General features: G+C 43.6%; 1 protein-coding gene across 2 annotated transcripts in view; it reads right to left on the bottom strand.

The window, feature by feature from the left end:
• The window catches only part of ORC3 (origin recognition complex subunit 3), a 79,535-nt gene that overhangs the window by 59,706 nt on the left and 4,827 nt on the right, over positions 1-15,002 (bottom strand). For both annotated transcript variants that reach the window (XM_090036344.1, XM_090036349.1), the window contains exons 2-3: positions 9,974-10,025; positions 1,430-1,527 (exon numbers count right to left, since the gene is read on the bottom strand). In XM_090036344.1, coding sequence (XP_089892470.1) covers positions 1,430-1,527; positions 9,974-10,025 — 150 coding nt within the window. The remainder of the gene's footprint in view (positions 1-1,429; positions 1,528-9,973; positions 10,026-15,002) is intronic.

The following is a 15,002-nucleotide window of genomic DNA, read 5'->3' as shown; positions in this document are numbered from 1 at the left end:
TGAGGCAGAGGGAGGGTGCGAGGTACGGGGGACCCCAAGCAGCCCCGGAGAGGCTGAAACTCTGCCAGTCTGTAAGGGAAAAAAACCCCACAGTTTCCCCTATTTTTCTCCTTTAAAGGAGAATGCATTTTTAAAGTTTGCTGATCCATTTTTAAAGTTTGTGACCCTTTCATATATTCTTGTGACTCACTATTGGGTTGCAACCCATGGGTTGAGAAATGCTCATCTAACACACAAGTACGGCACCACAGCTCAGTGCAAACCCCCACATGTGGACAAGTCCATTCATACTGTTTATAGCTGTTTGTCAGGTTAAGCTTTTAACTGTATTATCTAGCATCTTCTGTTCAATTGCTTCTCCTCCAATCTACAATCAGACAGCCTTAGGAAAAACTGCACCCTGGACAAACTTCTATGTCAGTGTGTCTTGCCTCCCCACCTCCCCAAATGCCTCCCCCTAGTCACTGTCACCGTGCATGGGGGGAGGCATGAGGTGTGTGTGGGAGAAGGGTGTTTGTTTGTTTGGGGAGGATGTGCATGAGGAGCACATGTGCCCCAGTGGCTGTGGGTAGCAGGGGGCCCTGTGGGCTTTTGCGAGGCAGCACATCTATTCATCCAAGGTGCTAGCCTGGTGCCAAGCAGTGGTGCCTGGGAGCAGCAGGGGCAGGCAGGGCTGCTTGCACAAAAAGCCAAGCCCCTACAGCAAGGTGCTCCTACCCAGCACCGAGCCACCTGTACCCCTCCCTTAGCACTAGTGCCAGTGGCTGGGGGGGGAGGAGAGGTCTGCAGCGCATCCTCCAGCACCAGATCAGTGATGGTGAAGCCCTTGACGTGCAAGCCAGGGCCGCCCAGCCATGCCATCTTCTCACTGAGTACTGCCACCTTACCTTTGACTCGCCTCTCAGTGACCTGCTCCTTGCCAGTCAAGCTGCTGCCCAAGGGTTTTTTTTTATCCTGCTGTCCTGGCCTGCCAGCTCCAATTAGCTCTGGGTGTGGCAGGTGGGGGGAGAGGAAGGGAGGCAGGCTCTGCTGTCCAATCCCTGGGATTAGTTGCCACCAAAGTTCCTTGATAGCTCCCACCTGGCACGAGCAGTGAGCCAGGGCAGAGCTTCCTGGCAATGCTCCTCACCGCCTACATGCTGCGCTGCAGCTGCGCACGTGCACAGGGCATTCATCGGCCAAATTATCAGCCATGAGGCTGATTTCCAATACAGACAATTTTCTTTATATCTGTGCTGATTTGATACCGGACCCACGTTTCAGCGCACCTCTATTATGTAGCACATGGGGGTTTCAGTCTCACTTTTCATTTCTGGCCCTCCTCCCTCACAATATCACTGTTTTCAGCAGGTAAAGGAAATCACCTTAGGGGAGAGACAATTGACTGAAAAGGCAATGTTGTTCTTTAGTAATATGTAGTAGGACCTACCTCTGTTTCAGATTTGATCTGCTTCCATAATGATTCGCATGTAGCAAATCGTAGCCCACTGTCTTCCGAATCATTTTTACTGTCATTAAAATAGTCAGCTGCAAAGGCAGAATAAAGAAAATCATAAAAGGTTTATAAAAAAAACCTGCCTCTCCTTCTCCCCCCGTCCACAAAAGAAAATTACACAAAGGCTGCCACAGCTGACTGAAAAGGGATACTCATCCTCATTCATTCAGATAAGATGACAAATCATTTTATCTGCTTGCACCTCTGGTAGAACAAGTAAAGGGAGAAGGTAGCAACTGTTGCTAGAAGGACCTCAAAAGCTACACAAGTACTTAAATATCAAACCCTTTTACCTGCTAAAAACCCTATTCTCTGCTAAAAATTTTGCTCAGCTTTCTAGATGCCATGCTACTCCAGAAATCTAGTCAATAAAGACACTTTATACTCAGTCTTCAACCAAAAAGACAGTCAAAAGCTAGGAGAAATAGGTAACTCAGTGGAAAACAAAGATTTTTTTTAATTAAAAAAAAACCAAAACCCTCAACAACCAGAATCTTACTCAAACTCAGCTTCCATTTTTTAACAAGTGCAGGCAGGATTGGTTATTACCCTTTAACTCTTGAAAAGCTACATTTATGTTAAATGCATTTGCAAGGACTGCCAATACTACCTAGATGTGTACAATGGCTGAAGATTAAATGAACAATTCAGTTAACTGTCATTATAATGCTGGGCTGTATGCGATAATTACATTTTCTGCCTGTGAAGACAATGAAAAAAAGTGTAGGTCTTTCTAACAATCAGTTTCTGTGCTATCAGCTGTGGTCTTATTTCTAGAAAGGAATTTGGTGAATGCTTGAAATCTTTCTGCAAACAAGATAGTGCTGTAAGCAGTAGTGTTATTGTACCTGTGATGGTCCAAGGATATGAGAGAAACAAGATTAGTGAGGAGAGGCAATCTTTTATTGAACTAACTTACGTAGTTGGGAAAATAAAGAGAACAGGTTTCAGACTTCAAGCACTTTTCTCAAAGATATTACCTTACCTTACAAGCCACATGTCTTTCACAGCACTATAAGCAATTAATGGAAGACTCCCCCAGAGGCCTGATTCTTTATCTACACTAAGAAACTACTTAAATGCAGTACAGACTGTAACATCCATTGATTTTGCAGGTCTACTTTCATTAACAATATTAACTAAAAGCAAGTCAAACCATTGTATGTGTGTTATCTTGCCAAAATGCCATTTCTATTTTTTTATTTTAGTTTTATTTATTTATTTTTACTTTTGAGTCTATTTTTCAAGTATACTTTTCAAGTTTACATGGATGTGTGCAAAGGCCTGCGCTAGGAGGTCTAGAGTACCATCAAGTCCAACTAAAATGAATGGGATTTCAGAGGACCCTCCACCCTGCAAAAGCTAGAAATACGTGCATTAACAAATTCCTATTTCTTCTGCTCGCATTCATGCATTCTGGTTTGTATACAAGTAGGAAATGCATAGCTAGAGTCCAGTTCCTCCATGGCTGGCTAAAAGGCAAACACAAGCAGTACTCTGGACAACGGGCTAGATTCCTAATTTAATTGCCTAAAGATGCAGTTCAGTACTTACAAGTGTTTTAATTCCTAATAGGAGTTAGATATGTAGGTCCATTAAATACATATTTGCATCTTCACTTGCAGATATACTTTTTAAAACCTGGCCCTAAGAACAAGAGGACAGGAGTGTTGAAAGACAGTGGCTGGCCAATATTTTTAGCAATGGCAATTAAAAAAATACAGAGTTGATGTGCTTATTTCATGGCTCCCAGATTTATTTCTTCAGGGTAAGAAATTAAGAGTTAAACAGCATCTGGTTAATCCGAGTGCCATCTCCTTGGGGAAAAGCAGTAAATAACTAGGTGTGTAACAGAATCTGAATGTTAAGTAGCATGATGCTGTATTGGACCCCTCTTCTCCCCCCTGCAAAAAAAAAATTCTAAAGAGATTACTGTAAACCAGTAATTGTTTAAAATAACAAAATTAGTTTTTATTTATGAGTATTAAACATAGACTGGACTCCTCCTTTGGCAATCCCTTGCAATCAAGGATGATTATCTTCCATGGCTGTCTTATCTGTGGTCTGAAGATGGCTGACAAGGCAGATTCAGGATCAACAGACTGTTGCAGTTCGGACACATTTCCGCATGGAGTGGGTGGCTTTAGATTCTTGATTCGGTCTGCAACACAGTGTTTCTGCTGCTCCTGCTTATTCACCTCCTGTTGTCATTGTAAGGTTTCAAAGTACTGAAATTTTCACAGTGGACTCTTCCTCCATTTGGTGTGGTCCTGGGCAATAATCTCCCTTGAGCTAATGTCAATGTTGCATTTTTTCAAGTTGTCCTTGAAGCACTTTCTATGCCCTCCCCTTGAGCATACACCTTGGCTAAGCTGGGAGAATAAGATTTGCTTTGGGAGTCTGGAGTCAGACATCCAGATGACATGGTTGGTCCAGAAAAGGGGATGTCAGATGATAACTGGCTTGTTACTCGTGATGCTTGCTTGTGAGGGGACGCTAATGACATTAATTGACTGAACTATCCCCAAAGATAATGTTATCACAACTGGAGCAACATCTGTTTTAGTAAGATTAATAATATCCAGATGAAGCAGTTTTCAGCAAGAGGCAAAATTCTACAGTGGCTTAATTGTTGCATGATAAGACCCCCTCATTGGCCTAATTATTTAAAATTGTGTTGTAATGATAGAAAACTGGGTTAAACTTCCTTGTCTTCAACTCCCTGAACTAGAGACACGTCAGCTCTGGGGGAAAAAATCATTTTGGACTGATTTTAAACCAGGTGTTAAAGTAACTCCCTCTGGTGATGAAAAAGTCTGCAATGATTTCCAAAGAGGTTTAAAATCTGGCTCAATTTTTTTTTTTGCACTCTTCTTCTTCATTCAAACTGTCACAGCTTTTGACAGCTCTGAAACGAGCAGGGACTAGGAGTGCTGCCAAAACAGCACGCTTAACCTGGGAGCAGGGACAAGATGTCCCTTGAGCAACTCTCAACACAACTAACTGAGCAGCACCATTCACATATCCAAAGGGAGTTATCCTGCCTAGTTCTTTACAGATGATACAAAGAGAGTGAAATGTTGTCTAAACAGTAGAAATGTGAGGAACAGTAGAAAGGAACTTGAGGAACAAAATAAAGGCTTCCCTCTAAAATCAGGGTATAGGGCCACTTGGGGATTGAGGAGCCAACCAGAGTCATTATGGGTGAGCAGAATCTGAGGACAAACTGGGTTGGGAAGCCAGGCAGTAAATGGGGACTAAGAGCAAGTCAAGTCAAGAAGCCAGGAGATCAAGCAGAGAGCAGAGTCCAGGAGAAAGGTGGAGGGAATAACAAAGTGGTCTTGGGTCAGCTTGATCCCTGTTTTCTGGACACTTATTCCTGCTCAGGTGTTTATAAGGGGAAGTGCAGAGTCAGCTGGCCAACTCCAGTGACAAGTAGCAGGCGGTAGGTTAGGCTCTACTGGAGGCTTCAGACTATCCTCAATCAACCACAGGGTGGCAGGCTAGGATGAGTAGCGCCAGGTTCAAGGCTGCTGCCTGACATCACCTTCCCCAAGTCCCAACAGAGGCTCTGGAGGGCCACTGGCCCCATCTTCTCTGGGTAGTCCCTATGGAATTTTTTAGGGAGTCAAGGGTGTGGACCTTTTCTGCTGGTTCCCACACACAGTCTTTAGGTCCACATCCCTCCCAGTCTATCAAGTAGTGCAACTCCTCTGTTTCCTCTTACCCTCTAAAATTGATGGACTATGTATTCCTCCTGTCCCTCACGGTACCAGGGGATGATGGAGTTTGGGTACAGTGGGGAGGAGAATTCTCTATGTGCAGCTTGAATAATGAAACATGGATTACAGTACTCAGTGAATCTTTAGTGTGTAGAGGAGTTGTAGTTCAAAGGCTAGCAGGTTCATTTAGCAGGTTATGCAGGAGGGGCTGAGAAAGTGGTGATCCAGTTTCCATGATGGCTGGTCCATACAGAGGTGTTCAGTCAACAGACACACTTTCTCCCCTATACAGTAGGCAGGCTCTGGCTGATGGTGCTGGTCTGCCTGCCACTTACAGGCCTCTTTTGTCCTTTGCAGGTGATGCTTCAACTCCTCCTGGACTTTGTAAATGTGACAGAGTCATTTCATAGCTCCAGGGTTGTCAGATCCTATAGGTAAGGTGGGATGAAACCAAAGCTGGAACCCATAGTTTGCAAAGAACAGGCTTTGTTCTGCTGAGGCGTATGTGGAGTTGCTGTATGCAAATTTTGCAAGCATCAGGAGTAAGACTCAATCATCCTGCTGAAAACAAGTACCAGTGAAGGTATTGTTCTAAGACCTGACTGGTCCTTTCAGCCTCACCATTTGTCTCAGGATGGTAGCCCAATGAGACATGGGTGCCGACTCCCAGGAGGTGGAGGGCTACGGACCAGAGCCAAGAAATAAACTTTGACCACACACTCTGATATGATGCAATCTGGAAGGCTATGGAGGTATACCACAGACTGCATCTTTTGCTGAGGAAGTGCCCATGGGTGGAATCAAGTAGGTCATTTTTGTGAGTTGGTCCATTAGAATCACAGAACAACCGTTCAAGACTGGCACCTTTTGATGAAGTCCAGGGAGATTGCAGACCATGGACGAGGTGGGGTGGGGAGGGCTGGAGAAGTTCAAAATGGTTCTGAGGGGGGTCCCTTGGTATGGCCACAAACAAAAGTGCATAAAAGCCTGCACCATCATGACCACCAAAAGTACTGGGAGATAAAGTGGTATCCTTATCCAGGATGACCTGCTAACAGGGAGTCATGGCTTAGGTGAAGGACAGTTAAGACTAGCTAAACCCAGGGGCAGACAGATCCTAACTCAGGTAAATATGACCCCATTCTAAACCTGGCATGGCTCTTGAGTGAAGATGATCTGCTCTTCTGGAGACATTTCCTTTCAGGTGGTGGCATGCAGAACAGATATTTTGGCAACATGGAGCCAGTGAAGTTACAAGGCTTCTGAATAGGGGCTGTCATGACAAATCTGTCATACTTGACCTTCCAGAGATGCCATCTGCCTTCCCATTTCTAGACCCAAGCTGGTAAATTATATGAATGTTAAATCAAGAGAAGAGTGCCCAAAGTTGCCTCCAACTCCTTTTTGCCTTTCAGAAGTACTGCAGGTTCTTTTGGTCAGTAAGAATTTGCACCTTGCGGTGCACAACTTCAAGATAATGTTGCCACTCCCTCAGAGCTGTGGATAGCCAAGAGTCTGCAGTCCAGCATCTTATAATTTTGTTCTGCCAGAGTCAGCTTGCAGGAAAATAAAGTACAGGAGTACAGGGCCTGTTCTGGACCTTGCCAACTGTGAGGACACGGTGCCTACTGCAGTGCTGGAGGCATCCACCTAGGCAAAGCTGGCAATGAATTGCCAATAGAAGTTAGAAAACCTCAAGAACCTCAACATTCCAGGGAACCTTTCACTCTCAGGTGGCCTGAACTTTCCAGGGATCCATTTTTAATCATTCTGGGTACAAAATAAAACCAAGAAACTCAATGGAGTTTTGGCAAACAATTCGGCCAAAAGATTATGTTGGCACAGTCTCTTCAGAACTGCCTAAACATGTGATAGGTGTGGGTCAGGTCTTCTGGGAAGATTAGTATGCTGATCAGGTAAGGGAAAACAAATTGGTACAAATAGCCCTGCAGCACATTGTTAATGAAGGGCTGGAATGTGGCTGGGGTGTTGGCGGGTCCAAAGGCCATAACTAAATACTCAAAGTGCCTGTACCACGTCCAGAAGATAGTTTTTCATTCATTGCCAGCCCCAATTTGTGCTAGGTTATATGCTCTCTAGAGACCCAAGTCTGGTGAATATGTGGATGGTTTCCAGTCAATGGAACAGTTCTGGGATGAGAGGTAAGTGGTACTGATTATGGATGGCGATCCAGTTCAGAACCCAATAATTTACAGAGATGGAGCATCCCCATCCTTCTTGATGAATAGGATGACAGTCCCAGTGGGGGAGACAAGACTTTCTTATGAACCTCTGGTTTACCTGCAGGTATTCTCAGACAGCAGCAAGTTCTGGCTTTGACAAGGTGCAAAAGTGCCCCATTGGGATCTTTGCCCCAGGCTGTAGGCTGATGGGGCAATCATAACGTGTGTGTGGGGGGGAGGATCTCCATGTTCTTTTTTCTCAAATACATCAGTGTAGTCCTAGTATTTTCAGGGCAGACTGGATACAACCTCAGGGGAGGGCAGAAGTCATTGGGACCCCCCTGACTGAATTGTAGGGTTGGGCAACTCTCCCAGGTTTCCAGCAGCGTTGCTGGCAGTAAATGGAACTGGAGTTAACTTCTTCTCAGGCTTTCCATCCAATTGGGGGTCATAGTAGGTAAGCCAGGGGAACCCTACAATCAAGGGGTAAGGCAGGGAATGGACTGATCCAAAACATAGCCTCTTGCAGTGCTGATCAATGCTCACCTCCATGGTGATGGTCTCCCACTCTGTAGGGCTGAAGGCAAGAGGGGAGCAATCTATAGCCTTGAAGGTCTCTAGCTTGGACTGTCACTGTAGTGGGATTCATAGGGCCTAGGTCATGGTTTCATCGATGAAATTGATTTGACCTAGGAAGTAGAGGTGGATGTACAGATGTAACTGAGGGTACTGAGGGTTAGATCAGATTCGCTGCAGGTTTCCATTATTAAGTGAGTGAAAAAGGTCTGTAGTGAAACTAAGCCAGCCACCCTCACTAAGCATGGACTAGTTACTTTTTCCATGCCCCCTCTCTTGGGGCAGCAGGCATATTAGTGTCCTAGGGCCTTACAACAGAGAAACAAAGATTGTGTGGCATTTCTTCCGTTCATCTGGGGTACAGCAATGGTGTCTCCATCAATGTGCATGGGTTCAGGAGTAGCAGCAGTGAGATGGGGAACTGGAGGGGGTAGTGAGTACCCTTTTTCTTCCCTCCACACCTAGAGATTCAATTTAGACTGCCAGGTCTAAAAAGGCGTCAAAACCTGTGGGCAGTTCTACCTCTGGAAGTTCATCTTTTATTTCTTGCCACAGACTGCACTGGAATCAGTAAAGCTGGGCTACCTTGTTCCAGTACATGTCTGCCATGTAGCAGTAGAAAAGGGACATACAGGTGGTGGCAATACCCTCCCCCTTGCAAAAGTTCCTTAATGCAGATTCTGCTGTCTGGGCCTGGTGGGGGTCATCAAACTTAAATAATTCTTGAAGGAATGGCTTCCAGTCCTGGAGGGCTAGGATGTCATGCTCCAGCAGCAATAAGGCCCAAATTAGTACATCTTGTCAGGATGCTTATGACCAGGCTTACCTTTGTCTGACCCCTGAAGTAGATTCCAGGGCTAGGAACAAAAGGCAGCACTGGATTAAAAAAATCCTTGGAGCGCCTGTCTCCATCATACTTTTCACATAGCAGAAGAGAAATAGAACTCTGTGGGACAGGCCCAGCAATCTCCTCCTGTAGCCACTGCGCCTCCTCACACCAGCCCTAGCTATTCATATGGCAATACACCACCAGGGTCTGGAGAGACTGGTTCTCAGCAGTTGCTACGTCCACGTTTCCAGGACTCGTTGGGTGGAGGCAAGCTGATTCAGCCAGTGCTGTCCAACCTGGATGTCTCCTTGACCTGTGGCATCCAAAGCAGGCAGGTCTGAGGGTACAAGCAAGATGAACCCTCTTCACTGAAGATGCAAATCCAAACTGCCATGCCAGGATGTGGGCCATCCAGGCAAACTGACACGCCAGGACGTGGGCAGCTGAATTTAGGGCCACTCATGGATGAAGGTGCTGATTAGGGTCATAAAGGGTGAGCAGAATCCAAGGACAAACTGGGTCAGGAAGCCAGGAGGTCAATCTGAGAGCAGGGTCTAGAAGTGAATTGGGTCAAGAAGCCAGGAGACCAAGCAGACAGCTGAATCAAGCAGCAAGCCACAAGGAACAGCAAAGTGGTCTTGGATCAGGTTCAGCTCTGTTGCCCAGGGATATATACGGAGGAAGTAGAGGGTCAGCTGACCCCAGCTGGCCACTCTGGTGATATGAAGTGGGCAGAGTGTTATGCCCGTTTGCAGACTTCAGGCCATTCTGGATGAATGTGGGTGATCAAAAAGTAGGAGGGCCAGGATAAGTGGCTGTGTGGGCCTGGGCCAAGTCCCTAGGTCTGAGGCTGGGTCTTGTCTACTGACTTAATAAATCAAATCAGTAGACAATTTTAGCTGTTCTTCATACTATAGAGAAAAGCTTTCCTGAGGAAAAAAACTGTCTATAAAGAAAAAGAGTGGCTACTCTGATTTCATTTCTCAAGATGAGAGAATTTCATAGTTGTCAGAGTGGTGCTGCGGAAATGACAGTTCAATAATACAATGTCAGCACTGGCAAGGAAATTAATCTTTAAATGGATATTACAAATTTCAATCTAAATTAAAAGTGTTAGGGTCAGCAGAGCCTTTCTGAAGCATAGCAACACATATCAAAATGTACTCACCTGTTGAAGCTATCCTCCTCTTCTTAGACTTTGGCTTAAAAACAAAACAGCCCTAGGGAGTAACAAGAAAAACATCTGAAGTGAGTGACCCTCTGACCAAGATTCCTGGGCCTCAACTGGCAATTTCTTAAGGTTATTCAGTTTCTTTGTTTTCAGATCAACTGACTTCTCCATGTTGCCCTTTCCATCTCTTTGTTTCCCTAGGTTTCCAGTTTGAAAAATGTCCAAATTGTTCTTTCCTCATTCTAAGTACCAGCTCCCAGGCCTGGGATGGATTTTTTAACCTTTCCATTGGATTTTCAACCTATCTACCAACCAGTGTGTTGTCACCAGAAATAAAACCAAAAACACCCTCAATCTAAATAATATTTCAGAAACAAACCTAAGTATACTGGGACCAAATAGTAAGTTAATATTTAATACAAATTAAAGGAATATGATGCAAAATAAAACAAACTTAAACTAAGACAAAAATGGACAACCCTATGTAAATTGGTTTGTGGACACAAAAGATAGAAACAACAGGGTTTTTTTCACCTCAGTGGATAGCTGAGGAAATTAAATATCAGAATAAATGTCTTTTTTTTAGTTATTAAAATCATTATCACATGGAGGGGCAAATAATTTAGTTAGTTTTAATATGGTGTGTGATAAACTAATGAAGCTTATTGTAAGACAGTGGTTGCCTGTAATAGCAGGGGAAATCGAGAGTTCATGATCCAAGCGATTCCTTCTAGTTTTATGTCCTGCATTGCTATATCTGAAATCTCTTCAAGAGAAATCTCAATTTTAGAAGATGTATTTTGTTTGCTGAAGTATGCAACTTTAACAGTAAATAAAAATAAGCAACACTAATATAATAACACTGTTAATAAAATAATACTACAAACGAAATCAGACAGCTGGAAAGAGCGCACAGCATGGAAAGCAAATAGAAAGTAGTGTGCACTCTTTTTTGGAGCCATGCTTTGGTCACTGCCCATGGATACAACAGTTTTCCATTACTACTTATAAATCCCTAGTTGTTTATCATAAAGTTATTAGCTATATTTCATCATCAGACTAAACATCTGGATTCTCTCATTGCCTGCCATTACAGCTTCAACCATAAGTTCCTTCCATCAAGCGTTTTCTGGAATACTCTTAAACCAACATCAACTGCATATCTACCACTCTCAGCATAAAAATGACACCCTACAAACAACCATATACAAAAACCCAATACAGACCAGGAAAGTTGTAGTCTGTAGCCAAGACCTCGGATGCAATATTTGCTCTGAGAATATCTACAACACCCATCTCATGAATCTAAAAACTGCCAAATTGTAGAAACCCTTTACATTTATCTGTCATGGACTCATGCGAACTGTACAGCAGCTCTAATATGACACAGCACAATTACACACTGATTTAGGAGAGAAAGTAAGGAACTGAGAAACGCTATACCTCATCTATACTTAGAAAGACAGAGGAAATGAAAGATTTTATTTAGTTAAACTGGAAAAGGACCAGGTACCAGGGGAGGCACTCCTACTCTAACCTAAAGTAGTCAGGACCTATTGGTTTATACCACATCTGAAGAAAAAAAAAAAATATAGCAGTTTTTGAAGCTGTCTTTTAAAACACGCAGGAATCCTACATGCGGTAATGACTTAGAGGCAAAAATACCTCCAAATGAATTTACCAGCAACCATTTTCTGCAGCACCTGGATTTTTTCCCCTTTAAGACAAACCTCAGTTGTTGGTTTTTTACCTTACACAATGTGAAGGGATCAGAGTGAAGCAGCATGTGTATTCAACAGGATGACAAGACAAATTTAAATTTATAAGGACCTAATTCGTGTTGCTTCAAAACATGTGGAATGAGAAAGGAAGTATTTTACTTTGAGAAAGCATCTACCTCTAACTATAATGTGGGATACCAACTGTTTTTTCAAAGGATGGAAGAAGAATCTCAAAATAACACATGGTTTCACAGTTTATATAAAGAGAGCTTAAAAATATATAACTAACTGTGGTAAAACATGATTACAGTTTCTAAAAAGAAAGAAGCAGGGTATCAAAATACATAATCAGACATAGTGCATTTAAAAATAAATAGAAGAACGATGAAAAATAAGGAAATTAAATTCACAGTGACAGTTCTAGAATGGAATAAAAGTGGCTAAGTACAATCCATGAAATTGAAGGAGGCCCAAAGTGAAACACCGTAACATCCCATCATAGCAATGAAAGCAGTGAAACTAGATACAAGCATCTTTAAAAGCAATGTGCAACACAAACTCTCCCAGCCGGGCAATGCCCCTCATCTAACCCCACCAGCGCTACCAACCATGGAAGCATTAGTATAAATTGTCCATTGACATCGTTACAATTGTGTTCTCTAACCCCGATCAAAGCACGTCGACACGACACCGAGCAGTTCAATGGGGATTCTCCTACATCTGCCAGTGTAGTAAAAACCACAAAGCTTAACTGGAAAGGAGAATTACCACAGGAGACAGATGCCACAAATTAGTGACTTCCTCAAACTTTTCACTACAAACCTACTGCAGAATGACATCCATTTCTGGAAGGTACCTCCAACATTATGAATTAAATTTTAAAACAGATTGAAAGTATTTTCTTTTCCTTTACTGATGGCAATAATAATTTATACTGAAGGATCCAAAAACATTTCACAAATTAAGAGAAACTATTACACAGGGGTCACGTTTTCCAACTTGGAAATGTAGCCATCTTTGGTATGAAGCAATTAATATTGCCACAGAAACCCTGTACAAAAGTTTAGAACATGAAGTAAAAACAGTTTGCTGTATTTTATTAAAACTTTTAAAATATTCCTTAATATTGTTTTGCTTTTGAAAATTGTGGCTACAATTCCTACAGCTATACACTGCCACTCTCATAACCGTAATCTTACCCCAGATCTAAACTTTCAGTCACAGAAGAAACGGAAACACAAGAGATTTAAAATCACATGTGTGTAGTGACAGCAAACATTTTATTTAATTTTTTATCACTGATATTAGTTCAATGAAGGACACTGAAGGAGCACTCCACGGGAGTAAAAGGAAGTGCCAAGCTTGATTTGGATAATAAATAAGAGCTTTATCTGCAGCAATAAAGCTGGTGCTTAATTCAGATGCATGTCAGTTTTATTTCTCCCCATCTCCACATTTCATTAATTTGCTCTAAATAGAAATTTAGTTTTGTTTTTGGGAGGTATGGATGCAAATAAGGGGGTAAAGAAAAGGCCGAGCAGCCTAAATTGTATTCTGTCAACCACAAAAACAGCGGCACAGCTCACAACCCATATTAATGTCAGCTACATAAAACAAACAGCAGCATGGGGTACACATAAAATGTATTTTACCAGTGGACACAATAAAGAGTTTAGGAGGTACTTAAACACTGGGTTACAATGGGGATGGGAGCATGGTAACTGCTGGGTGCATAATTTATAGACCAGGCGATATCACTTTTACATGCTGGCATTCCCAGTGTGTGGGTATATTTTAAGCCTATTTCTACTACATAATATAGCAGGGGTAGGCAAAAAAGGGCCCATGGATGTACCTGACCTGCCAACTGATTCTACCAGCTGAGGGCAGATGGTGTGGGCAGTGGCTCTGGCATTTGCTGGTGCCATGGAGGTCACCGAGGGAAAGCAGCTCTGCCCACCTGCGTGGGGCCCTGGCAGCTTCAGCTCTGGCGTCGGCTGGCACCATGGGGGACGCTAGGTGGAAGCAGCCGTGCCCAACCACCTGGCTCCACACAACAGGCCCTTGGCAAACAGCACTCAGGCCCTGGCCCCCTGCTCAGGCTGAGTAAGAGGTACCCTGCCCACCTGCAGCCTGGGAGGCCATGACATTGCCAAGGGCCCTCACAGGAACGCTGCCCCGAATGCCCAGAGCCCAAGTTGGTTAATGCACATCAAGGGCTTCATTCTTCCCATTGACCAAGTTCGTTTTTCTTTCACCTAGTTTTCAATATACAACAGTAAGACTTTATTTTGAGCTGTTCTGCCAGGGACAGGCAAAGTCTGGTCCATGGGCCAGATCCAGTCAGCCGGGGACTCCATTTCCCAGATGCCCCTGTTCACATGACTTGTGCCAGTCTCCATGGAGAGCCCAGCCACACCTGTGTGGGAAAGCTCAGGTTAGAATTGCAGTGGAGACCAGCATCAGCATCTCCAGCAGCACGCGAGGCAGAGCAGCTCAGGGGGATGCTCTGGAGCCGCTGGGAACTTGGGATGAGGGCAGCTTGCTCCAGAGCCAGGGCAAAGCTGCGATCTGTAGCCTGCATTCTGTGGGCCAGGACACGCAAGCAGGGGATCATGGCTCTGCCCCTGGCTCCAAACTAGGAGCCAGTGAAAAAGTTCTTTCTAATATCCAATTTAAAGTTCCTGCATTGCAATGTAGAGCCTTTACTTCTTGTCCCATCATCATCCTCTTAACAAGTGTTCACATGCAGAAAGGATTATCAAATCTTCCACTGCCTCAGTTTTCTCTTATCCAGTCTAAATCATTCCAATTCTTTCTATCTTTCCTCATAAACCACATTTCCCAGATTTCTAATAATTTGTTTCTCTATGCTGGACTCTTTTTAATTTGCCTGCATCTTTCTTAATGAGAAAGGTCCCAAACTGGACGCAATACTCCAAACCACCAGAGTAGAAGAACCACTTCCACTAACAAGGAAACTTGAAAGCAACATTCCTGTTAACGCAAGGCAGTATGATACTGGCTCGTTTTGTAACAAGAATGTACTGTTGGTTCATATTCAGTTTATGGTCCACTATAACCCTCAGGTCCTTTTCTGCAGCGCTGCAGCTTAGCCAGTCATTCCCCAATCTGTGCATGTAAGGACTTGTTCTTATCTAATTGCATTTGATTAATTGCAGGCCATTTTTCCAAATTAACAAGGGTATTCTGCATCCTAATCATCCCCTCCAGAGCATCTGCAACTCCAGCTTGGAGTCATCTACACATTTGTTAAGGGTGTACACAATTTAATTCTTCAAATT

Source organism: Crocodylus siamensis, chromosome 1, assembly GCF_052110815.1.
Source record: "Crocodylus siamensis isolate JL-2025a chromosome 1, ASM5211081v1, whole genome shotgun sequence".
In the NCBI taxonomy this organism is placed as follows: Eukaryota; Metazoa; Chordata; order Crocodylia; family Crocodylidae; genus Crocodylus; species Crocodylus siamensis.
Note: the sequence above shows the minus strand (reverse complement) of the source record. Positions and strands in the feature narration are given on the sequence as shown.